The sequence below is a fragment of the Ictidomys tridecemlineatus genome, chromosome 8 (assembly GCF_052094955.1).
Source record: "Ictidomys tridecemlineatus isolate mIctTri1 chromosome 8, mIctTri1.hap1, whole genome shotgun sequence".
NCBI lineage: Eukaryota > Metazoa > Chordata > Mammalia > Rodentia > Sciuridae > Ictidomys > Ictidomys tridecemlineatus.
Genome location: NC_135484.1, coordinates 92643290 through 92670197, shown reverse-complemented (window position 1 = coordinate 92670197; position 26908 = coordinate 92643290). Strand labels below are relative to the sequence as shown.

Below are 26908 nucleotides of genomic sequence, written 5' to 3'. Positions count from 1 at the left end.
TTCCCAACTTTATATCACTACACCAGGCCTCTTATTTGATGATGAAGATCTATTATACAATTTCTTCTTTAACATCTCCTCTTACATATACCAAAGGAATCTGAAGCTAAATTCCCGTTTCCACCTTAGTTTATTCTCACCTTTTAGTAAAACATTCTATCTAAAGTTCTTCAACTTAAAAAATCTGGGGGTCCCTTTCAAATTCCTCTTTATTCTCATCCCAAACATAGTCTATCAGTAATTCCTATACAATCTCTTTCCTAAGACGCTTGAATCTGCCCAGTTCTTTCCTTCTGTGCTCAAATATTGCATTCATATGGATTACAGAATTACATTTCTATAATCTCCTTCTAATATCCCCTCTTCAATCTTTTTTCAATATAGAATCCCAACTGATTTTATGCATATAAATCACACCCCACCTTAAACCCATAAGTTATCATTGAAGATATAAAATTTATTAAACAGAACTCCATAGTCCTGAATGACATGGTTTCAGTTTGTTTCTCTAAAGTCATTTATGCCACCCTTGCCTTGTCTTATATACTCTGATCTCTTCAGCTTCTAAGAAAGTTCCTTCCCTGACCACCTGTTTAAGTCCTCCTCTTGTTTCTCATCATATTATCGGTTTATTTCTTCTACAGCACCAATCACAACTGGGTGTTTTGTATTCATTTTTTAATCTTTGCAGATATTAAACCTTATTGAAGAGAAAAGATACATCTGATTTAATTAACAAGTTGTATCAAGTACTTAGGATAGGCCTGACACATAATAGGTTTTTAAGTAGTATTTGTTAAATAAAAAAAATGATAGAATGAGGTTTGTAACAATTAAAATGACATAATTAAATACATTGATTATCTCGTTATTTGCCAGATAATTTCTAGTACTAAGAAAAGTAAAGCATATTGAGGTAAAATTTAATAAATTTCTTTGCTAATGTCAAGTTATAATTGATAATTAACACATCTCTCCAAAATACCTCAGTTTGCTTAGCAAAGACTTCATCAATGATTCATAAGTTTATATTTGAGTTATTATTTTAAAGAGGAAGCAATTTAAGTTTTACTAAAATGACCAGTAATAATCTTATGAATACTTTTGGGTTAAATGCAGTGTACCAATCTGTGTATTTGAAACATATCCATGGGAGTAAGAGTAATGTAAAAGTTAAGAGATAGGTCTACAGGCTTTCAAAACAAGCGTTTTATTTTGATTTTTGCATCGGCCCAAAATAATTGCTTATATTTATTGGATGCAGTCTGCTAATTCAGTACATATATACAATATGTAATGAATGAATTAGGTTAACTAATGTTTCCATCTCCTTATCTTTATGTTTAGAGCCCTTGAGCTCTTGTCTTCAACTTGTTTGCAAAAAGTAAAATGTATAATAGGCAGTCATAGACTGCCACCACCCTACAGTGCTTTGGAACACTGGAGCTTATTTTTCTAACTGTATTTTGTTGCACATTAGCCAGCCTATCTTTAACCCTCTGACCCCTACCCTTTCCAGTCCCTAGTAATCACTACTTGACTCTTTTCTTTGAGGTAAGCTATTTAAACTCACATGGGAGAGAAGGAAGGTATTTGTCTTTCTAGGTCTGATTCATTCCACTTAACAAACTGTCTTTCAGGTTCATTCATTTTGCTGCAAATTACAAGATTCCCTTCTTTTTCAAGGTGGAGCCATAAAAAGTTCTAATTACAGCTCTGCCACTAATTAGCCAGTCCTTTTATCAGTCAGTTCCCTTCTCTAATTTTTGGTGTTCTCATTTGTAAAGAGGGGATAATAATAATAGCTTCTCTTTGTGCTCTTTGGGGGATTCAATGAGATACCCTAGATGCACTCAGAACTGTGTCTGGATTGCAAGCGCTCAAGACCTGCTCTCACTAGCCATTTCATAATAAACTGTCATGATGTATAAGGAATTAGACTCAAAACTTCATTTTGAATCAATAAGAGTAACTTGCAATTTTATTTTCCCAATTGTCAATTTAAGGGTCCTGATTAACATCTAAAGGTGAAGCAGGGGAGACCATTAGTTCTAACTCTTTAGCTGAAGAAGAAAGTGAGGTGAAGGAGATGAAGTGTCTTGCTCAAGATCACAGTTCCTTGCTTCACATCTCTGTTTTCAGTGCAAGGCCTCCCACAGCACACTACTACCACTTTAATGCTGCCAACTTCAGTTTGATTGGCTATAGGGTCATGCAAGGATTTGTTAGTTAATAAAACCGTATCTGTTTGAACTTGCTTAAATGGTGATGTTCATTAATTACCAGCATACAGATATTAAAGGGATCAAGAGTTGAGTAAGCTTCAGTATCTCACTTCCCTTCACTCTAGAGAATGAAGGGCAAAAAAGAAGAGGAGGTGCTCTTTTGCTTTCTACACCTAAGAATATTTTTACCCTTCTTTTCAATTTTGCCAAGTAGCACATTTGGGATATAATCAATTCTAAGTTTGTTCTTACAAAAGCTGCTTCTCTAGAAATACACTTGTATCAAGGGAATTTTTTTCTTTAATCAGGTTATAATTAGACTTTGCTTAATATACCCATAAATTTGCAGCCCTTTGTGTATTGTACAGGTGTTGTGATATTCTCCTGTTCCAACAGAGCAAGTGTTGAATAACCAAAAGAGCTTTCAAATATCGGCAGAGAGGTGCCTTAAGTTCTTTATCTTGCAAGATGGGAAATTATGTAATTCCTTTGCCATTGTAACATGTGGAAGAAATGGCTATTGAGATTTTTCCATTCTGCTTTTGCTACAACTGATATAAATAAAATTCATAAGTTCAGAATCTAGGATCCTAAAGATGCATTTTTCTCGAAAGTGTTTATTTGGTATAGCAAGTCATGAAAGAGAGAGATTTAGTGGAGGTAAGAAACAGGCAACACTGTAAAGGGGTTTTGCAATACACACACACACACACACGAAAACCGTGCTCTGAAATATGTATTTCTCAAACAATCTATTTTTAAGGCATATATAGATGATCAAATTTAAAATGCAGTGGGTACAGCAGAAAAATCAGCTCCACTGTGGTTAAGCAGAAAGCAACTCTGACACATACTTAGGGAGCTCACTCATCAAGGCAGCCACTGTGATGCTCCTTCAGGGAAGTCCCCTTTGGTGTTTGCTGTCAACAAGGTGTATGTTCAGCCATCCACCTGGAGAGTGACAGGGATACACTCCAACAAGCAGAGTTATCAGCCACTCACCCTGATGACAGCTCTTCCTTCTCTAGAGCTTAAAGACTTGGGGGCACAAACAGTCCCACTTTAACAATTTCAGGTTGATTTAATGCATAAGAATAAAGAAGATGAGATTCAGAAATACCCTTGGCCGCTTTAGAATGGCAAAGAGAATTACAAAATGTCATTTTTGAGACTGAATCACTAGGTGTAATATTTAGATTTGCCCTCTGGAAAAGATCAGATGTTCCTTGCCAGGTGTTTAGTCATGGATGCAAATCAAAATGGGCAGTAAAATGCTGACTTTCAAAGAGCTGTGTTAACTTTACAAGCCACTAACACCAGTGATGCTCTAAAATGACTGAATGGCAGAGGCAGGAGAGAGTTAGCTCAAAGCTATCATGCGGGTCCCAAGTGCTATCTCCCCTAGGGTAAAGGACTTAGAAGTACACTTATATTTGTCTATCACTTTGTCAATGGAAAAGGAACATAATTTAAAGTATAGTAATGGGTAAGCTTTTTGCTAGTTATTCTTGCTCACTTTTTAAATTGTGTATAATGAGAATTTTAAATTTAGTTTTTTTTAAATTTCAGAAATGAATAGGAAACTTGGTTCTTAGTAATACCTATTATGCTCTCCCCTTAGAAAAATACTTCAGAAATTATTGTTCACATCAAACCACTTTTGAGACATATACCACATTTCTGATATTTGAATTTAGAATTACTTTTTGAGGTTCATTATCAGATTTAGGGTTTCCAGTATCATCATAACAACAAAATTGGGATAACAACTTGATCATTCAAGACTTTACCTTAACTCTGGACATACCCTTTGTTTCTCAGTAAGGCAAGGAAAAGTGTTTGAAATACTCAACATTGGAGAAAACAAGTAGATTTTGGATACGTTGGACACACGAAATTATCTTAGTGCAAAGTCAGTACATATAAAGTCAGGATTTGCTTACAAACTATAATTTTCAGAAAGTCTCTTTCCCTGTCCTTTTCCTCCTCTTCCTTCCCTTTCTCCTTTCTCTTTTTTTCCTTCCTTTTCCCATTTCTATTTTTCTTTTACTATTCCCCCACTTTAATCTTTATTTCACAAATGCATAATGATAGAAATCCCCGACTCTGGTGGTCAAATTATTAATAATAGGCATAAGACTTGGGCTTATTAAAGTTACCAGTTAAATTATTTGGACTAGTCAATTTTACAGTAATTGGTACTCTTTCTGTGAATAATCAATTCCCTTGCTGGACTAATGTCTTATTTTTCTGAGTTGACAAAAATCAATGGTGCTCTATTTTGGAATTTTCCTGTTCAATGATGATGCTTCTAAAGTGTCAATCTTGTTTTGGTAAAACAAAACAAAACAAAAAATGTGACCAATGCATAATGTAATTGTAAGAATTTTTAAAAAAACTATGTTGTTTAATTGATACACAGATAAAGGAATAGAAGTAGCTTCCACTTGCACTTATTCTTAGTTTAGGGCCAAGTGGCCTTATTTGTTTCTTTGTATTTGGGCATGCCCATTATAAATGGACTCATTTTGATAAAATGGTCAGAAGATAAATACATATTCAATCCTTAACTTTCTGTGATGAGATTGCTGTTAGAGTTAGTTGAGGTCATTCTTTCCTGCATCCATTGTCTTCCTGAAATCTTTTCCACACTCCAGTTAGCATGAGTGTAGAGACCTTAAGTAAACTTAACTTTATTGGAGTGTATGGATGGTTTTAAAGAATTTAAACATCAAAAGTAGCAGCTTTTAATGTGCCACAGCACTTTTTCTCCAACTAACTGGAATTATATAATAAATTGTGTGTGTGTGTGTGTGTGTGTGTGTGTGTGTTTGAGAGAGAGAGAGAGAGAGAGAGAGAGAGAGAGAGAGAGAGAGAGAGAGAGAGAGAAAAGATCCCAAGTATTTGAAGCATAATTTGCAATCAATTTCTTCAAATTAGTCCTATGAAATCAACAGAACTAATAAAAATCTCAAGTCTTGTTTGAAAGGGAATTTTGTAAATCCGTAGTTTCTGAACTTTTCTGATTATGCTTTATATATATTATTTATTTACAAATTTATACATAAACTTATATAATGTGGGTATCATGAAACATAAATCATAAAAATTAAAGGATTGGGGTAGGAAAAGAGAAGTAATCTTGCAGTATCACAATGGAGTGCACATATCCCTCTTTGGGAACCCCAAAGATTTGTGTGAGAAGTAAGAGTGACCTGGTTGTATCTGTGTCCTTACTATAGGACTTTCTTAGTCTTTGCTGTGCTCCTTTGCACTGTGAACTCCTAAAACGGCAGTAAGAGCACTACATAGTGTTCTAAAGAAATACTGAAGTCAGAGATTCCAGGTGTACTCACCACTCATGAACTATGTTTTAGTCAACTTTTTCACTGCTGTGAACAAAAGAACCTGACAAGCACAATTAGAGGAGGACGAGTTTGTTTTGGCTCACCGTTTCAAAAGTCTCAGTTTATAGGTCAGTTTATAGGTGGCTGAGCCCATTGCTCTGAGTTCAAGATGAGGCAGTACATCATGCAGAAGAGCATGATGGGGGAAGGCAGATCAAGAAATGACAACAGGAAGCAGAGAGAACTTCACTCACTGGAGTGAAGTATCACAATGGACTGCACATATCCCACATGCCCTAAGTGATCTGTTGCTGCAGTCTGGCTGGGCAAATAACCAAGAGGTGACAAGCAACTTGAAGGTTGAAGCGGGAACTACTTTATTGCAAGTGAACTCAGCAGGAACTGAGCGAGAACTCAAAGTAGCGGGCTCCTAAGGTAGCGGAACTGCTTCTCTGCGGGACAGCAGAGGTATATATACCTAACTGATTACACACACCTTGACTCAATTAACATCATCTAGATACAGCAGTCAGCCAATAAGAATCCTCATCATCTTAATTGCTCTCTGGCGTTGCCTCACAAACCACTCCTCCTGGCAAACTGCCAAGTGCCATCTTGGCTTGATTTGTATCCCCAACAATCTGTCTCCTCCAGTCACATGGTACCTGCCTATGGTTACTGCCCAGTTAATCCATATGAGTGGATTAATCAATTGATTAGGTCAAGCTTCTGAAGATTTTTGTATTATCTCACACATGAGCTTTTGGGGGATATCTCATATCTAAATCATAGCAAACTATGTTACCTTAAGTGATTATTTAAACTCTTTGAGTGCTAGTTTCTCCAACTGTGCAATAGAAATAATGACATACCTCATTGGATTATTACACAGATCCTATAAGAAGATGAATGTAAAGCACTTAGCCCAGGGCCTGGTATACACGGAGCACTCCCACAGATGTAAATTCTCTTCATCTCACTCTATGTTATGGGCTACCTTGTTGCATGTTGGTACTGTGGAACATACTTTTGAAACTATACCATATTAGAGTATTCATTCATTGACTATTTTATTAGGTTACTTTTTCAAAATTGGCACATTTTTATTGATAGTCCCTTAAAAGCCATGGTACTAGGTTCGAGGTAACAATGTAGATTAATATTCAGAAGGACTTTCAAATTATTTTCAACTCAGAAAAAATCTAAAAGCCTACCACATGTCAGGCTCCATATGCTTCTCTGCAGATACAGTGGTGACAAAGGTAGACATGGTATCTACCTTTTGGAGCTTACTGTCAGGGAAGGACTGGTGCCATGTATGACCAACATTTAAAAGATATATACATTCATCTATTGAAGGGCATCTGGGTTGGTTCCACAGTCTAGCTATTGTGAATTGTGCTGCTATGAACTTCGACAGAGCAGGGAGGAAGAGCAAGAGGAAAAGATTAACATTAAACAGAGACATGAGGTGGGAGGGAAAAGGAGAGAAAAGGGAAATTGCATGGAAATGGAAGGAGACCCTCATTGTTATACAAAATTACATATAAGAGGTTGTGAGGGGAAAGGAAAAAAAAAACAAGGGAGAGAATTAAATTACAGCAGATGGGATAGAGAGAGAAGATGGGAGGGGGGATAGTAGAGGATAGGAAAGGTAGCAGAATACAACCGTTACTAATATGGCATTATGTAAAAATGTGGATGTGTAACTGATGTGATTCTGCAATCTGTATACGGGGTAAAAATGGGAGTTCATAACCCACTTGAATCTAAAGTATGAAATATGATATGTGAAGAGCTATGTAATGTTTTGAACAACCAATAAAAAAAATTAAAAAAAAGATATATACAAATAATATGAATAGTGTTCTGAGAGGGAGTGACTAATGCTATCAAATAAGCTATCTTGCCAGGCTTGTCTATCATTTTAAGCAGTTAGTATTTTATCTGAAGGAAAACAGGAGACCATTTTCAAGCTCACAAGGATGGAATGACAAGATATTAGAAAAAGTGCAATGTAAATGTATAGTGGCTTCAAAGAAAAACTTGAACAGAATAGCTGCTCTTATGGTATAAAGGTGTTAGACAATTTACATCATACACAGACACCTCCATCCACTGTTTATTTTATTCATAACAATAAATTCCATGGTTTCTTCATAAAATATTTTGACTTCATGGTTTTTCATGTGGCATAAACTTTCTCACGCTCTAATCAATTTTCTGTTTCTGTGAAGATTTTTTTTTTACAAATAGCAAATGTGTTTTTGCTCTCCATTTCTTGGTAACTTGCAGGTGCATCACATTAGTATAGCTCTTAAACCAACCAAGCATAATCAGATAGGTGTGGTAGAATCTGACAGTATTCATTTGATTACAAATAAATGACCCTATGTGGAAAGACCTAATCTGACAGACATGCAAAGTTAAATTCTCTGGTGAGCTTTAGGATAAACTGCAGAGGTTTACATTTCTACACATTGTCTCTGAAATCCATTTGCCATAAGTATTCAGGAGAGACCATTCTGTACAGTGTATCCATTTAGTAGACATTTTTAATAAGCAAGAAATATACCTGTGTTGAAAGGGAAAATTCTGGGAGGTTGCTAAACAATGACAAAGTGCTGCAGGAACAAAAAGAGCATTTGGACTTTAGGGTTTAGTGTTCTTCTGACTGTTCTCCTAATGGAGGCAAACAGTAAGAGCTTGACAGTGAATAGTCTTTGTTCTCCATTTAGAAGCAGACAATAACAGATTTTCAGCTCCCTAGGAATCAAGATGTGAAAATCCACAAGTGAATTTAATGTTTCATTTGACATGATTGTTCAAAACTGTCTCATGGGGATAGTGTTAAGAGATGAAGTTCCATAAGAAAGATTTAAAATTTACCTTTTTATTATTTTGCTGATTTGGAAAAAATAGTTTTCTAGTTTGTTGCTTCTCATGGTCTTTCTTTGTATTGAAATAATACTCTTACCACATGTTCACTAGGTTCCAAAAATGTATTTTACAAAATTATAATTTATCAAATTTATTATATGAAAATAAAGTAAATAAGACAATAAAAGAAATTCTGTCCTTTCTCCTTGAGAAGGAATCTAAGGCTTTATGAACAAAATTAGAAACAGAGGAAAATATATCAGGATATACAGTTCAGAGAAATCTTGGCACTGACTGTATCAGTAAATATTAGCTTTAGCTGCGTTTAATACTTACCAACTTAACAAAAATGGAGGCTTAATTAAGCAAAATAGATAATTTTCTTCTATTAGCAAAGCCTGTTGGTGGGCAAATTCAGGCTGGTTTGGTGGTTTTATAGTTATCTTGGATTTAAGCTTGTTTCAGCTTTTTGCTTTACTATCCTAGCATATGTCTTCTTCTTCTTCTTCTTCTTTTTTTTTAATGTTCACTACCTTTTTTATTTAAAGTAAGGATTCAAAAAAAATGTCACTCAATACTTTCACAAAAAAGCAAAGTACAAATACAACCAATTGATCGATTTGAACTTACAAATGCATAAGTTTTCAACATTCCTCACAAAAATATTTCTACACATGAAAATAGGCTGTCTGTAAAACAACAACAACAACAACAACAACAACAAAACTCCAATAATTTCCTATAAAGAATACAAGGAGCTGGGAGCAGTGGCGTTATCCTGTAATCTCATCGGCCTGGGAAGCAGAAACAGGAGAATCACAAGTTCAAAGCCAGTCTCAGCAATAGTGAGATGCTAGCAACTCTGTGAGACTCTGTTTCTAAAATACAAAATGGGGCTGGGGATGCGGCTCAGTGGTTGAGTGTCCCTGAGTTCAATCCCAGTACAAAAAAACAACAACAACCAAAAAGAAAAGGGGGCCAGATAAAACTTGCCAGTATACAATAGAGAAACTGGCATAGACCCTTTATAATAATAAGTAAATGGGCAACAAACTCACAGACATATTCAGGCTCACAGAAGTACATACCATTGCAAAGTAAGGCTCTTAGGTATGTCTCTATTCACCTGTTAAATTATGTTTTTTAATGAGACTACAGGAAAAAAAAAACACTTTATAATGTATGTCCCATGAATGTTTGTAGTAAGATAAGTTTACTCAGGATCTTATCAATAGTACATAAATATAATCAAATATTTCTCATCTTAAGCACACACACACCAAAATATACACCTTATATCTCTCCACAGTTAAAGCCTATTCCTCTACTCCCTGAATTGCAAAGATCCTTAAACTTCTGTTCTCTCTCTGGGAGCATTAGATGCCTCCCTCTCATCTTCTCTTCAGTCTCTGTTCGCACCATTTCATGGTTGGTCAGCAGTGGACCCTGTGTGATGTTCACTTCTGAGCTACGTGTTATGAATCAACCTAGCATATGTCTTCTATTCTCAAAGTTATCTCATGATTCCAATGGCTTCTGACATTCAAGTCATATTGTCTATATTCTATGCTTCAGGAAGGAGGAAGGATGGGGGGACAGGGCACACTGCTCCTAAGGAGGTTTCCCAAAGGTCAATGACACAGTCAAAACTTCTGCACGTGTTTGATTGTCCAGGACATAGTCCCAGGGCTACACTCTGCTTTAAGGGAGGCAGGTAAATTTTAGCTGGGTACATCACTGTCCCAAATAATATCAGGGGTGAATTAATGAAAAAGTTGGACAAAATATATTAGACAGACAACTAGTAGACTCTTCTAGAACTAGTATAATTCTCCAAGTCAAAATACGATATTTTCTAATTTTATGTTTGTATATGTATGTGTATGTATGTATGTATATATATATGATGCATGTTTGTGCATGTTATGTTTTTATATTTACATATATTTAATATATCTAATTACATATCTGTTTTAATAAAAACTTAATACCAGTCATTGGTAGAAAGACAATGCCTTTAGAGAAAAGCTCTGTCATTAAACAGACATATGAAACTTATAAATCCAATGAAAACCTTTGATCAGGAAATATTTCCCAATATTTGTGTTTATAAGCACAAAACAAAAAGTACGACTGATGATAACTTTGGAATGATAAACAACTTTGTTCTGCTAGGACTACCACTTGGATAAAAGAGAGGTATTAATTCAAGATGTCAATGGGTTAGGGAGCAGGAGTCCACCAAAACTATTTTTCAAGAACATTTCAGTGTACATTGAAATATGTACTTAAGTGCTGCTTTTTTTATATGTGTCAACCTAACTTTTTTCTTTACAGATGCTGAAATAAGGGGAAACGTGAAAGACAGGCCGTGCTCATCTTCCCACTGAGCAAAAGGAAAGGCAATTTTCCTCAGCTCTTAAAGAAGAAAAATGCAGACCACTCAAAGGCTGCCTTCAGCTCCGAGCAGGAGGAATCACTTTCCTGAGCACTTTCGTGTGTGGCCACAATTGCCCTTGTCACCTCATTCCCCTCTGGGATTGGGCTTGATCTTTTAACATTTCTTTGTCACCATGAGCTAGAAAATACAGATTTAAACATTGTTGGAAATGAAGGAACCTGAGATGCTTTGAACAGCAGGGTAATGAAACAGCTGTTGAGTTGGAGAGAGGAAGCCTGATCGTATCAGAGTGGATGCCATCAAAGGAGTTATGAGCTTACATGACAGAAAATTACGTGTACTTGAAATATGCCATTACAAAATGCCAGCCTGACATTAAGCTGCTTTACGGAGGTATCTTGTCCTTAAATAGCCTGGTGATTATCCATGTCCCTGCAGCGCTGCTTTTCTCCCTGATTTTGTAATACCCTCGTGTGTCTTTAATCACTGCAAAGAGTGTCATCAACTTGAAATCATTCTTCAAAGGAAATTAATTTTAATTTCCATTGACATCCTAGAGAGATTTCTTTTCAGTCACGATGGCGATCCAGCCTTCTTTCCTACAATGACAAGTGGTACCAGTGCCCTGTAGGGGAGGAGGACTACCTTGACCACTTTTGATAAACAATTTTTTTTCTATATGTTCAGTGATGTGTTAAGCACTTACATGCATTTTCTGACTTAATTTTTGTGAACTCTACAAGATTCTATTATTAGATTCACTAAAGATGTGGTACAGAGAGACCAAATGATCTGTCCAAGGCCACTCTGCTGGCTAGTCAGCAGTGGTGTGGGAATTTTAACCCAGGCAGATTTATTACAGAGTGGTGTATGCTCTATTGTCTTTCCCAAGGGCTGTTTTCCCATGAAGATATCCAAGTTTGGCAGGATAATGTAAATTACCTAAGAAATATTTACCATAGGAACATGAGGATAAAAAGACAAGATAAAACATTCCCTCTTTATTTTTGCAATGATGTGGCTAAGAAAACAAGAATAAATCATACGTTATTGCAATAGGCAAGGGGAAGTGAGAATGAGGAATGCAGAGGTAAAAAGTAAAGCTCTTTACAAGGGAAGACAGCTGCAAATTTTCCATTTGCAATGTTTGTTTGCCTTCGCTCTATTCATCACTGCCACCCTCACCCCAGAATGAATTCCCCAGTGGAAATATCAGCAAGGTAGAAAATGTTAGAATTACATGTTCTATTATTCCCCAAAGAATATATTAGGATGGTAGATGTGGACATAATTTGAAAGAAAAGTGCAATGGAGGAGAACCAACTGCTGATGAAATAAACTTGATTTTTCATCCTCTGGTATTAACAAAAAGGTTGAAAGATCTCATTCTGTGCTTGTTCTAGTGTGTAGTTTTAGTTTTGCTATAGGTAGGCTTATTAATTTGCTCTATGCTTTTCTCCAATAAGTATTTTTTTTTTGCATTTCTGGACTTTCTCATAGAGGTCATCCTAGTAACAGTAAATGGTCTGAGATGATTTGGGGTATCACCTCACACTAGATAGTGGAATATACAAAGTATCGATTCTTGTTTGATGTAAAAATGGCTCCTGGAGGAAGCTAAAACCAGAGTGGACATTTCAGTGATTATTATGGGATCTTAATGTACTAAGCTCTCCTTCCTTGAGCTTCAGTTTCTCTTCCACTTAGGCCTAACCTAAGAAGCCTGGGAGAGTCAGCAGTATCACCAGTATTGCATGACAATCTAGAAGTGTGGGAAAATTAATGTCCTGTGGGAAAACTCTCAATCAAAATGAACCAAGAGCCAATGTTTAAGTGGTATTTTCTTGAGATTCTTGAGCAGATAATTCTGGCAAAACCATTATATAGCTCTTCCCAAGATCCTCATGAAATCAAGCAAAATCGCCCTTGGCCATGCTCAACATCACATCTGCTTTTCTATGGACTTTTCTTTCTTTCCCCATTTTATTCTTTCTAAGGCTTTAATTCCTGTTTCTTGGGAGTTTTATATTTCCAAAATAAACAACTTAAATGCAAATTTTTATTGAGGTTCTTCTTTTGAGGGGAATTCAGGTGAACACAATGACACATCATGCAAGGAGCAATACCTAGGGGCTGAATGATGATGGGGGCATTTGTCAAAGGGTGGCATTCATATTTGATATGGCTTTATCTCCTCCACCAAAACCCTGAAGATTGGAATCCTGGAGGGATTCTCTAGGATTTGCCTCCTTCCATTTAAGTTATTTTCTGTATCTATACTGTCTTTTCTTTTTGTGTACTTTCTCTTTAGACAATATACAGTTCTATATTTTTAACCTACATCTCTGTTTGATGACTCCCCAATAATGTCTTCAGTCCTTGTCCCTCCTCAGAGCACCACCATCATACATCCTGTGGTCTCCATGTCCTTTCCATTTGGATGTCAAATAGGCATCTTTTTCTTCATCTTCACAAAATAAACTCTGGTTTGCCTTCCTATGATCTCCTATAAAATACTCTGTTATGTCCCTGTTCTTCCTCATGGCAGCACCATCTACTCTGCCGTTCACACAAGTAAAACAAATCTAAATGTTGTCCATGGTTCTGCCCATCTCACACTCTTCCCAGCAAGTTCTGTCAATTTTTTTCTCAGAACAGACTTCAAATGCACCCAGTCATTTCTATCTCCTCTGCCATCACTCTGTTCTATGCTTAATTATCTTTTATCATGACTACTATGACAGCCATCCCAAAATCTCTTCGGTTATAGTCAAAATGGGTTAAGCCAAACATGTAAGTCTGTTTAAGACCCACCAATGACTGTTTAAAACTTTCCAATGGCTTCTTAAGACATCTAGAAATGAAAATCCAAAACCTTCTCATATTTCTAAGGCCTTTTATGATCCAGGTCCTGGCAAAAACATTTGTGATTTTCTTCCTTGCTTACTCATTGCTGTCGACTGTTTACGTCTCCACAAATTCATATGTCAAAAAAATTTCCCCAATAGAATGATATTCAGAAGGGTGGTCTTTGTGAGTATATGATTAGGTCATGGGGCAAAGTCTTCATGAAGGAGTTTAGTGCCCTTATAAACCAGCTGGATAGTCTCTGTATCACTGGGGATATATTGGGAGGACTAACCAGGAAACCAGCCCTCACTATAACAAGATCTACTAGCACTTTAACCTTGGACTTCTCAGCTTCTGTGATGGGGAAATAAATACATGTTTGTTGTTTATAAGCAACCAGTCTATAGTATTTTGCTACAGAAGCCCAAATGGACTATGATGCTTACATACCTGTCCCAGCACCCTTTTATGCTTCCAAAAGCCCAGGTTCAATCTTTGTCTTCTATTTTCTGAAACTTCTATCTGGACAGTTCTTTTCCTGTGTTTTATGTGGCATGCTCCTTATTCTTTAGGTGTTCATCCAAATATCTCCTTTGAGAGTTGTTGTCCTGACAACCTGTCTTACAATAACGCCCTTCACTATAGTTACTGCCTCTCACTTACGGTTTATTTCTTTCATAATTTCTTCTCAGAAGTTTGTTTTTGTGTCTTGAACCATTTTTATTTTATTTCATCTCCTCAATTAGCGGGCAAGTTGTATAAGGGCTTTAAATTTCTGATACCTTTACCTGGATTTGTAGCTTTGTAGTACATATTAATGGATAGGCTGATTATTTTGAGAAATTCCTCTGGATGGTACATGCAGGAGTTTTTTTCTTACTTACACTTATAGTCTAATAAATTTTGTTTTGTTTTTCCTGTACCAAAAATCAATAAATCTCTGCATCTTTTGAACCCTAATTGAAATCCAAGAGATGGGAATAAACAATCTTTTCTTTGGTGCATGAATATGTGAAGATATATAAATATAAATCTTCATTTCTTATTTTATATGATTAATCAATCTTCAACTGGGAAGCAAAATGATGACTCATTCCTTAGTAATCAAATTTATTGTGACCAATTGCATTTTCAATATTTTTTGTTAATTTTTAAAATATATGTTATTATGAGTGCATTATAGTTTTATAAGATTGTGAGATTCAATTTTGACATATTTATGAATTGCATATGACATAATTTGCTCCATTTCAATCCCCTGAACTACTCTCTCTCCTTTTTTCCTTACTCACCCTGATCCCCTACCTCTACTTTATTGGTCTTCCTTCTATTAAACCATTTTTAAATTTGTGCATTATAGTTATACATAAAAAAGAAATTTATTGTGATATACTCAAATATTCACATAGCAAAATTTGTTCAATTTTATTCTGAAATTCCTCCCCTTTCTCATCCCTGCTCATGTGCTCTCTATTCCCTTCTTCTACTCCAATGATTTCTTTTCTACTTACATGAGATTCACTTCCCCCTTAAAAAAATTCCTTATTTCTCGCTTGCTTCCATATATGAAAGAAACATTCAACCCTTGACTTTTTGATCTGGTTTTACTTCACTTAGCATGATGTTCTCCAGTTCTATCCATTTAACAGCAAATGACATAATTTTATTCTTTTCTATGGCCGAGTAAAACCCTTTGTGTACATATGCCACATTTTCTTATTCTGTTTGTCTATTGAGGGTCATCTGGTCTGGTTCCATACCTTGGTTATTGTGAATTGCCCTACTACAAATGATGGTATGCATATATCATCTTCATATGGTATGCTGGTTTTAGTTCTTTTGGATAAATATAAAGGAGTGGGATAGCTATGGCCTTGAAGAAAGAGCTTACAGAAAGGAAAAAATCTTTGCTAGCTACTCTTATGACAGCAGATTATATAAAGAATTGAAAAGCACCCCTCCCCTCAAAAAAACTCCACCAAAAACCAACCAAATAACCTAATCAAAATGGGCATATGAAAGACATTTCTCAAAAGAAGAAATGCAAATAGCCAACAAATATATGAAAAAATCAATATCTTTAGCAATTAAGGAAATGCAAATCAAATAGACATTGAGATTTCATCTCACTCCAATTAGAATGAGAATCATCAAGAATACAAATAACAGTAAATACTTGTTAGGATATGGAGAGAAAGGTGCACGCATACATTGTTAGTAGGACAGCAAATTAGTGCAACCACTTTGGAAAGAATTATGAAGATTTCTCAGAAGACTGGGAATGGACCCATCATTTGAAAAACTTTTATCTAAATGAAATGATTATGTTTTAGAAACATGAGGTTTTTTATAGGAAAGGGCAAGACTTCAACTTCATGCAGTCTACGATGTTTTTCTTTTTATAAAATGACTTTGATTAACATCGAGTATAACACTGCCTCACACTGAATAAAATTCTCAGGGGATGGGGAAGTAGCTCAGTGCTAGAGCACTTGCCAAGCATTAGCTCTGGAGTGTGATTCCCAATACCATGGGTTCTTGCTAATTGACACAGGCTTGCCTTAAACTCACAATTCTCCTGTCGCAGCCTCTCAAGCATCTGAGTTTACAGACACATGCCAATGTTCCCAGATTGTTTATTACCTTATGGTAAAAATAAAGATGAAACAGATCTGGTCCTGTGTTGATTAAATATTAATATGTTACTTTTTATTATTTCTGAAAGTATTTATATACACATTGATTTCATGCTGATATCAAACTAACACTAAATTCTTAGACAATTTGCTTCTTAAAGTAATCTTATCATATAGCATCTTGTTATTTTGTACAATTTAGGCTTTACACATCCTGAATTTTCCTAAGGAGAGGCATAGAACTGTTCTTCATGATTTAATTTCTTGGTATATAATAACCAAGTCATAATTTTGTTATGTTTAAATGTGAAATAATTGGGTTATGATATGTTATTACTATTATGCCCTCAGTTTGCCAAAATGATATAAGATACTTTGGTTCCATGTATTGCTCTTGATTTTCCTTGTTACTTTCTTATTATTAGATTGACTTTAAGATTTTATAATGCATAGGTTTTCTGCAGTCTAACCTCAGGGAAAGCTCATTATGTCTTTTGCAATTACGTGATAGGTATGAGAAACACCTGCTCAGTGATCAGTGTCAGTAGTGAGTCTTGTCTCAACTAATTTGAAAAGAACCAAGAAAAGAATCTGATGTATTTGATCCACCAGGTGCTATCCTTTATGTCTCTAAGTCACTTCTGTCCTCTTCATCTCTCTCTGCCTGTGCCACATGTTAATGTCTTACCATCAGTGCAGAGGGGTCCAGATCTCCCATACGGACAGAGGCAGACAAAGTCTGTTCCGGATTTGGGAACACAGGTGGCACCATTTCCACATGGGTTGTTTTCACAACTTGCAAACTGGCACAGGTTCCCTGAGTACAGCCTTGGACACTCACAAAACCAGTTGTCACTATCACTGAGAAAAGAAAAACAATTTCAAAAATCAGAAAATAACTGATATTTTATACACATACATGCACATGTACTCATGCATATATAAATAAACCTACAAAAATTGCAACTTGTCTAATAAGTGGAGTTTTCCTTCCCTTTTTCCTGTGTTTTAATGTTTGAGTATTTTTATCTGTGTGTATTATATTGAAAGCAGATGGACAGCTTTATAGATTGTCAGAAGCAATGAAAGCTATTTTAAGCCATCTATTTTTGTTTTTGATTTATCTCATCTTTTATTTCACACTAGGTGCCTTTTCAGGGATTCATTAAATATGTGTGCTGCTGCTTCAATAAAGTGCTTCAAATGTCTATTAGGAAAAGCCATCTCAGGCTCAAAGCTCAGAGGAGAATTTTAAGCTGTGATAAGCTCCCTATATTGAGGGCAAAGTCCTCCAAAAGCTGCACTTGTGTAATTCTGAAAAAAGGCACAGTGGGGAGCTGTAATGACTATACAACTCTCCTACTTAAAATATGGTTTGGTGGCCCCAGGCTGTGAGTGTCTATGAAAGCAGAGCTCAGGAAAAAATACTCCTCTTACTTGCCAGGAAAGCATTCTCAGGAGGGGGAAGTGACTTAGAATCTGTTATTTCTGCCTTCCCTGTATCCATTCCCCTCTTTAAAGTAACAGTAGCCCCAGTTTCCTTGGCAGGACCCACCCATCCATCATTCTCAGCCACGTTGTCTACAAGGGGCAGACTCTATTCTTGCTACCACTCACAGTGTGCAAGATGGGTACATGGGGCACACCAGGCTGCCTGGCATTGGGGGCTGGACCTCTGCTAAACTCTGAGGAGAGTGCTCTTTTTCTGCTGGGAAGCTGCTAGTGGCATTTGCTCATCCACAGGGAAAGCCTTGCTAAGAGTAGATAACTAATATCTAGCAAGGAAATAGGAGCGACTGGGGGAGAGAGGTTAGTGATGACATTATTTGGGCAGCAGAATCAGCTGTTATTGTGTAGTTACATGAATACACATAGTCTACCCTCTTTTGTGTTTTTAAGCTAGTTTGAGTTTTTTGCCACTTTCTATAATATAAATTTCATTCAATATGGATGTTATTTTCTCCTCTTTCTCTCTCATTATTTCCTTAGTCCACACACCTTGCCATATGTGGATCTTTGTTTTTTCCCCTACTTATATCTTACCTTTCATTATGATCGTTAGCTCCTAAAGATAGTTGCCAGAACTAGCCTCCATAATTAGAAAGCTAGCATATTTTGTCTTTATTATTCAGCCTCCTAATCTGGTTGTAGTCTTACCTATACCATGGTATTTCTCTCTTGCTGTTTTCGTCTTGTGGTCTTTTCCTTTTCAGTCCTCTCTTAATCTAAAATAAACTTGCTCACAGGAAAAGACAATTTCTTCTATACTAAATAGTATTTAAGTGAATTGTGAAAGGGTTTACTTTTCTAAAAATGTTTTTATTTTTATATTAATTCTTTGTGTTAGTGGGATAAAGTGCTATGGAGAAAGTTTATGTATTAACAGCTTTGTTGGCATGTAAGGCTTGGAGACCCTCAGAGTTTACAAATGCACAGGCTAATCCTCTAAGCCATCAGTAATTTATTCCTTTTATAACTTTCAGGGCAATTTCATAGCAGTTTACACGTAATGAACATATAAAATCACATAGGTTTTCAAGGTTGGGGAAAAGGTTAAAGATCAGTATTACGATAATTTCCATTCTAGAATAATGTCTAGGAGTGTAAAAAATTAACTTTTTTTTTCAAGACAAAGGAGAATACCATGTATCTGAAAATAAAACCAATCTGAACACTAATTAAGTGCCTTGATCACATAGATCTTAATAGATTTGAGGTGCAGAAAGGGTGCTTTTCTGTTAAAAACCAAGGACAACATGATTTTTATGTCCTATTGGTAAACCAAGTCTCCTTTCCTTTTTGCTTTCATCAGATGTTGTGAGAAGTTGGTTGTATTAATTTGTGTGGTGACAACTGTGTTTATTTGTGCATCAGTAGGCAGATACGGTGGAGAGGGAAATATAGGTTTTATAGAAAATAGTTCAAGGACAGAGATAATCACCTTTTCTGGCTCTCTAAGGGCAAGTGTACAGCCCTTTGTCCCATCTTGATGTCTCTCAGCCTTTCATTAGTGACTGTCAACTTTAACCATTGGAGATTCTTCCTGATGATGGCACCTCTGTGTACTTCACTTTGAATTACACCTTCAAGTTTCAAAAGACTAGAGTGCCAGATATTTCACCAGTAGACTTTTTAAAATCTGTTTTTGCTACTGACTGTACCACATGTGAATCTAATGGTTTCTTCTATCCATATCTTGCCAAAGATTCCCATTACTAGATCCAACTTATTCAGAAGCTACAAACTCAGAGATTTTCTCTGTCACTTAAGCCACTTTGATGCTTTTCCACATCCTGAAGCAGAAGGTAACATTGACCAGAAAAAGGAATACCCATTGATGGATTGTATATAAAACAGTAGACTTTCAGAAACAGTGATTGAAACAATATCATCCTTCTTTGCCCAATTTATCTTGTTCAGACATTGCTGAGAATTTGTTTGGCACTATTTAGTATAACAAGTTATATGAGAATGTAATCACAGGAAATGTATATTTTTTATATGAGAAAGTTTTAAAAATTTTATCCTTCATAAGAACAGCAAACCACATAGAAACTGTAGTACAAATCCCTCTCCAAGGAAGTCATGACATTTTTATGAATAAAAAGTAGGTCTGGAAAAGAATCCAGTTGTTGGTGAAGTTTTTACCTGTGCACCAGAATACCATACTTTTGCCAGTTTCTTTCAAGCAATATTTGCTTGAAAGAAATATTTGCAACATATGTTGCAGATAGAGCCATGTGCCAGAAAGTTAGTAAGATTCACTTCTACAGTCTTTGGGGAAGACAATACATGAATAAATCTCTGTAACACACAGCATGTGTAACAAGAAATGTAGATGCAGCAAGAATTTGAAACTTCAGCTCTGTAACATGTGAATTCCTATGAAAGCAGTTTCTGAGGCTTATCTGTGGTCCAATCACAGATGTTACTAGAGAGTTCTCTCTGTGGCTTTTAAAGTGCATATTCCTCTGCTCTCCTGAGATTCTGATCTGGAAGTTCTGGGGTGAGGCCAAGATTTTGTATTTTTAAAGTCATCAGGTAATCCTCATGTATAGTTTACTTTAAGTTTAAAGGCAACCCCCTGGCACAACTTTTCTTTTTAAGAGTAAAGTTTGATGGGCATTCGTTACTATTGAGTTCTTAGCGTGATGCCAGGGCATTATAATTTTATTACTCTTTGGACTATATTTTAACTTTTAACTAATATATATCTGAAAACAAGATATTTCTATATCAAGATACAAAGATTATAGAGGGTTTTTACTTTACTAGCACAATATGTAGTCTGCTGCATATATAATTACACTTAACTATAACATGAAGGAGGAAACCATTCACTCAGTTGGTTTAAAACTAAGTTTAAAAAAATACCATGCATCTAAATATATCTGTATGTTTTGGCACTTTAACTGCTACAGAATATTAGATTACAAGTCTACAGTATGGTAAGCATAATGAGTGACTGACATTGAGTTTCTATGGGTATTTAAAATTATTTTTAAAAATTATTATTAGAAAAAATTAGCTAATTAAAAAAAACAAAAAAATTTGGTTTAAAAGAGGTGCCTGGTTTTTATATAACATAACCAGATGCCAGGAAATCTTCTAGAACTAAAAGGATTTCTGCACATATTAGCTTAAAGAATAATAATTCTTGCATTCTTTGTATCTAACGGATCATTAGCAGATTTCAAAGTTGGCCACCTGCAGTGTCAAGAGAGGGAGATTCTCAGTGGGAAAGTGTGCAGAAATGGATCTTTATGAATAATGTCTCTAGATGTTTCTAAAACATGAAATCACTATTGGTGGAAACAACTCATCGCTATGTATAGACTTTTCTATTTATAGCACTTCAGGCTTAAGAGAGAATGCAAATAAGATCCCAAATAGCTGTGATTCCAGTCAAGCTTTCATTCTGTTTTCATGAATTTCACAACATCACAGAGAGTCGGCTAATTACAGAGCAGTTCCTCCCCTTCTCTGCAGGATTCTTCCTCACAATTCTTGAATTCTTGTTGGAGGAGCTGTCAGCTGTGTTGGAGATTGAGATCCAGCACCATGGACAGCTTTCCTTTATCTGTTTCTTGGGGAGCTACCTAAGTGCTTACTACTTTCTGCAGGAGGAAGCATCACTATATTCAACAATTTTCTTTTCTTTTTTTTTTTTTAACTTTTTAGAAAAGTAGCCAAGCATGAAAATGATAGAAAAATGGAAAACCAAAATTGTTTCACGGTGGCCTAGAAAGTGAGCTTGGAAAAACACTGTCTATTTAATATACCCATGAACAGAGAGCTCAGGGAAAATATCCTGGTACAAAATTTTTTTTAATATGAAAAGATTTTTACTAAAGGAAGAAACAAAGAGGTAAATTATGGAATCATATATGTGCTGAAATCATATAAGAAGAAATAGTACATAAAACCAGGAGAATTCACAAACAACATAAACATAACTTTTTCTTCCTATTCTAGGTTATGTTCAATGCAGTCTTGTAGGTATTTCATGAGGAAAAATTGAATTTATGTTAAAAATCTCTCTCTCTCTTTCCTCTTCCTTTTTCCTCTCTCCTTTTCTCCCTTCCCTCCTCTTAAAACCATGGTTCCTTTCACAGAGAAGTTTTCATTGGTGAAAAAAGATGATCATATTTCCATTCCAGCAAAAGTATTGGGACCTTCTATTCAGGAAGAGATATTCTTTTTATTTTCAAAAAATTTTAATTCATTCTTTTTAGTTGTATATAATATTAGGATATACTTTGACATAATCACAAAAGCATGAAATATAATTTTCTCTACTTCTGTCCCCAGCACTACCCCTCTTCATGCCCTTGGTCCCCTCCCTCTATTCTACTATGATCTTTCTAAAATTTATTTATAGTTTTTTTAAAAAAATTAGTGTTCTGTGGATATACTTGATGTTGGGATTCAGTGTGGGACATTCATTTATGTACACATGCAAGTTTGGTGAGATTCATTACACAGTTCTTCCCTTTCCTCATCCTTCTGTCCTCTCCCTTCATCCCCTTTGTCTAATCCACTGATGTTTCCTCTATTTTGATGGAATTCCTTCTCCCTTTTTTTCCTGTCCAGGAAGAGACATCTTTTCCCTGTCTTTTGCTTTGTGACTCTTTAGTCCTTATGAAATGGAGTAAAAATTTTGCTTTCAAGGGAGAAGCTTCAAAAATTTTCAAACCCCAAATGGGGGGTAAAGTGACCATTTATCAAAATAAGTTAAATGGGATATGTAAAAGAATGTGTCCAGCACACTGTTTGGCATTATCAGTTGCCCATTATGTGCTAGGGAAAAGAGGCATTGATGAAGCACATAACTAGTTGATTCTGCATGAGTTAGTGGTAGGGTAAGAGCAATGTGATGAAACCTGGTGCAGTGGGCTGCAGAAGAAGGATGAGGTGTGGAATAATGACAAGTGACAAAATTAAATAATTCATTAGTAATTTTTCACTGAATAAATGTATCATTTCAATTTCTAAAATTACTGCCTCCAAGGGCTGGGTGTGTAGCTCAGTTGTTGAGCACTTACTTGCCTAACATGTGTGAGGCTCTAGGTTTGATCCTTAGCAATGAAAAAAAAATTACCTCCTCCAAATAAAAATTATCTTAGAGTCTTATGATTAGGTTTTGTGCTGAAATAACAATTTCATAATAGAATTTGTGCCTCTGTTCTCATTGCAAAATTAGTCAGTCTCCAGTCTCACGAATGGTAAGTGCAATTTGGGTGGAATTTAATATAACAGAATCAGTAAATAATATGTTTATGAAGCTCAGGAGCTCCCAGGTAATATCCTGTAAAGATTATGTGCCTATTTGGAAGCTATTTAAGACTAAGCTTTTGAATATTCTATTTTAACTCATATTATCAAGAAATAAAATTCTCTTAAAATATTTAAGCCAACAACCCATTCCCTTGACTTTAATAACGTTCATATACATACAACTTCTAATCATATCTCAAATGGTGGATTCACCTATTGTCAGGAAGGTAAAAACACAGCATACAATGTTATAGTTATTCCTTTAAGATATTAAGATCTAGTTACAAAATTGCATAGAAAATGTATTCCTTAGAAACACAAGGAATAGTATATACCAATTCTCTAGAAAGGTACATATTTATGAACATTCTTTTGAGTATGGCTTCATTCCCAGGTTGAATTTGCAATGAGAAATGTAAGTTTCTGCAATTTCTCACTATTCCACATTCTTTCTGCCATTGAATTTTTATGCTTAAACTTTTGTTTAAGAGGGTTTAGATATCACAAAAATATAGGGTAGATCAAAGGAAGGGTGGAGGGACAGGAAAGAGGAGGAAACAGAAAATGAATTTAATAAAATCATGTTATATGCATAAATGAAAACACCACAAGTGATTTCACCTTTATGTATATATAGAAATCACCAATCAAAAATAAATAGATAGAGGAGCAAAAGAAAGATTAGTAGAATACAGGAAGGAGATTAGGAGGAGGGGGAGGGAATAAAGGGTAGGAAAGGTAAGGTGAGGGGGGAATGGGGAGTGAACCAAATTTCTTGCATATATGATTTTTGTCAAAATGAACCCAACTGCTATGTATAGCTATAATTTTCTAATAAAGAAAAGAGAAAGAAAGATATTTAGATTTCTTGCCTATAAATACATTGATTCAGCTGTCTTGCTTTTAATGTATGTGTTTTCTGTCACTGAGAACAAGAAGGTGACCTTTGGAATTGTCCCAAATTTTCTTATAAAGAATCAGTGGCTTGAGCAATGCACACCAGAGATTACTAATGGGCAAGATGTATAATGCCATCTATTGAAACCACATGGTTTATTTAGATTATAATTTTAAAATCAGACACAAGTTTAGGGGCCTAATTATAAGAAACAAAATCAAATTCACCACTCAATATTTACTACCATGCAAGAGATCATTTTCTTGTTTTGGGCCCTAATGTAGATCTTCATTTCATGGGGCTTCCTCCTTGTAGCATAGACTACATATTTACATTATCCTAAATAACACTGCAAACTTATCTGGCAAGATATTTTCATTAATTTTGGCTTTGATTCCTTTTCTCCTTCAACACAACAGTTGTTCCATCCACTTTAATCAGAGCAATGTATTTGAAGCATAGAGCATAAATAGGACTGAGTTGAGATACAAGATGACTCTGACCTTGTTAAGACTTTGAGCAGCAATTATCAGTGAGCATTAGGCATCAAAGGGTTTTGGTTAGGGAAGTAATCATACTATGTTTTAGAATTATCATTTTAGGACTACAGTATGGAAAATATAGTAGAGAGCAGTAAATCTGGAACAGAGTGTACCAGTTATTAATTTACTGTCTCTCAGGTCCAGATCCACCTTTTATTGCCCTTCTTTGTGATACAAAAATGCCCCTTTGCCAACTGAAAGGATGCTAAGCTTTATTAGTATGATGCTGAAAAAAGGGGTTTTCCTTCCCTGAGAGGGTATACTTCCCTCTCTTCTTAGTTATGGTGGAGGCATGTGAAGGAAACTCAGTTGTGCTCGCCCCCCACCAGCAAGACTCTGCAGAACTTCCTCAGGAAGAGAATTGGCCCATGCCCCATCTGAAATCCCAGCTAGAAACTCAGGTGCCCTAGTGGGCAGATTCCCAGCAATTTTCAGCAGCTCCCTTGCCCTTCAGGCTTTTCAGGGAGCTTTCCTGCCCACTAGTGGGTGGTCTAATCAGTTTTACTAGTGCTCTGGTGAGCAGAATTCTACCAAGTTCAGGAGCACTACTGTGGGTGATTTCTCAGTGAGCTCCCTAACACCCTATAGGGCAGCTTCCAGTGAGTTTCAGGAGTGCCAGAAAGTGGCTTCCTAATAAGTTTTTTTTAGCACCCCAATGCATAGCTTTCTCCTTCCAGTCCTGGCCTGAGGCTCTTCAGTGAACTGTCATCGAATGACCACAGTCGCCCTGACTTGCCTTATTTCCAGCTTGTGTGTGTGTGTGTGTGTGTTTCAATTTGTTCCTTCCTTGGGTTCTCTTTCTCAGCCCTAGTGATAGGAATGTCTTCCTATATCCACTACACTACACCTGAAATCTTTAATGTACCCTTTACTTCTTAAAAGTTAATCACATGATATTGTTTACTTTTTCTTTTTCAGTGCTGGGGACCAAACCCAAGACCTCGCTCATGCTTGGAAAAGCTCTGTGCCTTTGAGCTGACTCCTGACCAGACCCTGAGTTATGTGCAGAAATTCAAGCACAACTATAGATAAACTCAGTGGAAATAGGAATGGACAGAAATGATTTGAGAGATGTTCAGGAGGAAAAATGTCTCTTTATCTTGATGTATGGTTTCTGGTTGGGCAATTGAGTAGATTTTGGTACCATTTTGGAACTAAAGAATACACATTCAGAAAGTAGGGGTAGAATATAATGAGTTCATTGTTATGCATATTATTTGAAGCATCCACGGATGTGCTAAAAATGTGCTATGTAGAAATGTTATAAATATAACCAAATTTTGATTAAAATTAAGAGAACCCATGGATTATAATGCTAGTTGGTAGAAGGAGAGAGATAACTGAAGGAGAGAAAACTTTAACTCCAATAACTTAAGAATTTAAAGTGCTAAACCAGCTATTCACTCTATAGTGAAACAAGGAAGTTTGCACTAAAAATGCTTACACATTGTATTTTTGTTATCACTAAATGGAAAGATATCATGTGTATAGTGACATGGTGTGGTAGAATTGTTTTTACCTTTAAATGAATACATAATCTCATAAGTGCAATTGCCATGAATTACATAATTATGAAATATCTGTTCTTCCTGAGGACATTTTGGTTAGCTTCTTGGGCACAGTCATGAAGATGAATGCTATATCTATCAAGGACAAATGCTGGACAAAAACCACCCAACTCATTTTCATGTGTTTGTTTAAAATGATTATGATGATGAGTCTTTATAAAATGAAACTTCTGGAAAGAGTGCTAGAGGGGGGAGGGATGATCACCCTCTATTTCCCTTAGCCTATTGTTATTCCTAATGTATTATTTAAATGCAAAGATTTCTCATTTTAAACTAATTGTGAAGTAGAAAGGCTGTGATTTTATTTAAACTATTTAATAATTTTGCCTATTTTAATATAACTGTGGTATTATCATATTAGGGTTCAAATGTACACATATTTAGGGTATGATCTTAGAGGAATATTTTGTGTTATTCTGATGAAACTGGGATACTAAGATTGGAGAACTGGAAATAGCATCCCTGAAAAAGGAACTACTGAAAATAAATCCCTTCTTCTCTGCCTTTGAAATAATGAGCTTCTTCCCACCCCACACCTTTTTTTTTCTTTTTTAATCCTAAAAAGAGTAATTTGAGTTTTAAATACAAGAGATTGAAAGTGGCTTCAGGCCTTTTCAATTAAAAGTTTTAGTTTGGAACTTCTTTGCACTGGAAAAGACTGAATTTCTTCTTGGAGTCAGTTGATGTGACGTTAAAATGGACGGTGCTATTTCTTTGAAAACCCTGTACAATGGCCAGCCCTCATCAAAGGGAACTTCTGCTGGAGGCAAGCTTCCCAGCTCTG

The 26908-nt window shown here is 35.8% G+C and overlaps 1 protein-coding gene across 3 annotated transcripts in view; it reads right to left on the bottom strand.

Moving 5' to 3' along the window:
* The window catches only part of Eys (EGF-like photoreceptor maintenance factor), a 1135848-nt gene that overhangs the window by 115077 nt on the left and 993863 nt on the right, over positions 1-26908 (bottom strand). For all 3 annotated transcript variants that reach the window (XM_078019814.1, XM_078019816.1, XM_078019815.1), the window contains exon 24: positions 17028-17200. In XM_078019814.1, the coding sequence (XP_077875940.1) occupies positions 17028-17200 (173 nt within the window). The remainder of the gene's footprint in view (positions 1-17027; positions 17201-26908) is intronic.